Here is a 3,286-nt window from a genome sequence, read left to right on the forward strand (position 1 = left end):
ACCGGACAGCCGCCTCACCACCAGTGTGTGCAGGAAGCCTACGCACACTGATCAGTACTTAGCGTATGCTAAGTGCAAACTCGCAACAAAACCGTCCGTTATCTCCAAGGAGAAGAAGCACCTGTCTTCTGTTTTTGTCTCTACAAACATTGTTCTGTTTTGTGGCTAATGCCCCATGTTTCCCCGGGGTGGGGCTGGGGGTTTACAGTGACAAGTGCATTAGTTTTCGTACTACGAAAACCCATGGTGCTCCGCTGGCGTGCTTCGCACGCCTGAGTTCAGCAATTATTTTGAGCCGTCGTTAATTGTAACTCAACCACAGCAAAGGCTATACAGCTATAATAAACGTGAATCATTCTTGTTGACAGCAAGCATTCAAATGATTGAAATCATAGTACAATGATTAATTAAAATTAATTAAAATTAATTGTGCGAAGGACCAAAAGTTACTGGAACGGGCGTTAACGTGTTGCAGCTTGACGCTCGACAGTGACAGCTTAACTGAACAGCACGAGATAATTTGGGCATTTCACAATGATGAGGAAGTTTGAGCTCAACGTACATTAAAGTATCGACTTACAACTGTAAGAAATCACAAGGGGGAAACAAATAGGCCTAAGTTTTGCGCCGGTTGATGGGCTCTGTGGTTAACAGTGATGAAAAAGCTTACGAAGTCGGCCCGACTTCGTAACCGTCAGTCAAACCTGTCAGACTTATCAAACGACTCGAACCTATCGAACCACTCCGTGATTCGGTCAGGGACCGAATCACTTTGGCATATATTTCTTTTTTTCCGGGGTTTACTTCCAAATTAGCGATAAATTTCCCCAAATAACTGGATAATACTGTTAACATATTTTCTTTAAATTCAGAGAGGATTTGTTGATTCTACCACAGGTACCCCAAGTTCGATATATGAGCAGCTCTTTACATGATGACCTTTGCATTGTTACGTGACTCGAGCGATTTGCATATTTATAAGGATTTGTAGAGGGAAAATAACGATTGTTTCTGTGACCTATGAAAATGTAACGATTTAAACAAAAATCGTCTTACCTTACTTTAGTTGAGTGTTTTTTCCCTCCCGTGTGGTCTTTGAGCCGATTTACGGCCATTCCTGTTAGTTTTTGAGGAACTGGTTTGCTCCCTTTATATATTCTAAACGTAAACGTTAAAATTAAATGCCGATTTACGGCCATTCCTGTTAGTTTTTGAGGAACCGGTTTGCTCCCTCTATATATAAACCTTGTTTAGTATATATAGAGGGAGCAAACCGGTTCCTCAAAAACTAACAGGAATGGCCGTAAATCGGCTCAAAGACCACACAGGAGGGAAAAAACACTCAACTAAAGTAAGGTAAGACGATTTTTGTTTAAATCGTTACATTTTCATAGGTCACAGAAACAATCGTTATTTTCCCCATACAAATCCTTATAAATATGCAAATCGCTCGAGTCACGTAACAATGCAAAGGTCATCATGTAAAGAGCTGCTCATATATCGAGCTTGGGGTACCTGTGATTCTACAATGGCTTGCCTTTTAACAGATGGGGAACACTCAACTACAGAATTGATTCACTTCATCGGCGAAAATGGAAAAACAGTTTCCTGAGAGTGACTCAAACACTGACGAGCTTGTAAAGTAAGGTAGAGGAATATTCCACCCAAATTCCAACTTACCAGATGACCAGCAAGGAAGCTGCTAAAATTATCAGCGACAAAATCAACATGAACTTGGGTCGTATAAAGATCCGTACCACAGGGCTATCTCTTTTCAGTGAGGTCCACATCTTAGTTCAGTCGTTTACCGTTCAGCGAAGCTGTAAATGAAATGAACCCTTTCCAGGAAACAAACTGTTTATATCTTATCTCAGTGGACAGGACGAATCAAATTATGTATATTTTCTTTCTATACTGAACTGAGTATAGGCATAGTCATATGATAGGTGAGTTGGCTAAGTGGGTTAATTAAGCCGCAGTAATAAGGTTTGCTTTGTACAGGCAGGCTCTCGGTGTGAGATGCTATTGCAGACCCCAAAACCTACTACTTCTAGACTGCGTAGCTAAATAGAAGTTCAGTTTTAACTTTCAGCTGTTGAAGTCGATTGATGAATCTAATACAGTTTAAAAGTCATAAAAGCGAAAATACTGTTCTCAGTTACGTTTCGGGCCCCCTATCTCATAGTTTATGACTGTGCGGAAGTCTTGGTTGATGGCCAGCTTTCATTGCTTAGATTGATTGTTTGGTTTCCCAGCTGTTGTCACTGGCAAAAACTATCATTGATTTTGGCAAAACTGAAAACTATCGTTAATTCTAGACGTGACATTTTTGACCGCCAGAGTCCGAAACTCGAAGGTCATTCTTCAATCTTGAATCCCTCGAGTGAATTAATAGCGATGTTTCTCTTGACGTCACCTATTGTTACATACTAACCAGAACCTATGACTTATATTGCTCCGTGGTTGGCAAATTTGAATATCAAAAGAAGTGTGACGTTAATGTTTGTAAACAAGAAATATCGCTATAAGAGGGCACCATTTTTTCGATCATATAACTGTTTGCCCGTTGAGGCAAATAATTCGATCGTTGAGTCGTATAATAGTTTTTTGTCCGTCGAGGCGGAACAAAAGCTTGCAACCACAAATGTACCAGATTCAAAATGTAAGTCGAGTTCACCCGTTGAGACCACCGAGATGGTCAATTCCAATTGTTTATCAGCCATTCAGGTCAAAGGAAAGTTGTTGAGCATGGTCTTAATTGTCGTTGCGTGACTACCGATGAACATTCATCATGATGTATTGACATTTACAGCTTAAAATATGGAAAGCGCCAACAGGGTATGGTGAATGCAATAGAATACTGTTCCTTGTGTTCAGCCTTTATGAATACTTTCACTATTTACAAACATGCAATTGTCATTCTTAGAAATGTTACTTTGGCTATTTTCAGTGAATCAAATTGCTAGTTTTATACTTTTGACCCCCATGCATGCTAAAAACTCTGATGGCATGCCATATTCTCGTGGCACAGCAACTGTATTTAAATTTGGAGATCTAAGAGCAGTAGGAGTATTTTTATGTTCTTTAGCGAATAAATTGAGTTGTGAGTGTGTTGAAATTATTCCAGTTGAATTAAGTAATTGTTTTTCTGGATTTGAGAGAAAAAAAATAAATGTACTCCATCCTGTGGCCACCAAAGATATACCTTTCATAAAGAGAGGCTTTATCGGATCCCCCAAAAAGTCACTTGACAGAGAACCATCCAGAATTCCAGTGAAAAAAGTTC

The 3,286-nt window shown here is 39.7% G+C and overlaps 1 protein-coding gene across 2 annotated transcripts in view; it reads right to left on the bottom strand.

Moving 5' to 3' along the window:
- Window positions 1-1,921, bottom strand: part of LOC137970842 (uncharacterized) — a 16,500-nt gene extending 14,579 nt beyond the window's left edge. The window contains exon 1 of one of the 2 annotated variants that reach the window (XM_068817458.1): window positions 1,681-1,910. In XM_068817458.1, the coding sequence (XP_068673559.1) occupies window positions 1,681-1,790 (110 nt within the window). In that variant the 5' untranslated portion in view covers window positions 1,791-1,910. Of the gene's footprint in view, window positions 1-1,680 lie in introns of both variants that reach the window. The other variant, XM_068817459.1, reaches the window with a different exon arrangement.
- Between the last annotated feature and the right edge of the window lie 1,365 nt (window positions 1,922-3,286).

Source organism: Montipora foliosa, chromosome 9 (genome assembly GCF_036669935.1).
Source record: "Montipora foliosa isolate CH-2021 chromosome 9, ASM3666993v2, whole genome shotgun sequence".
In the NCBI taxonomy this organism is placed as follows: Eukaryota; Metazoa; Cnidaria; class Anthozoa; order Scleractinia; family Acroporidae; genus Montipora; species Montipora foliosa.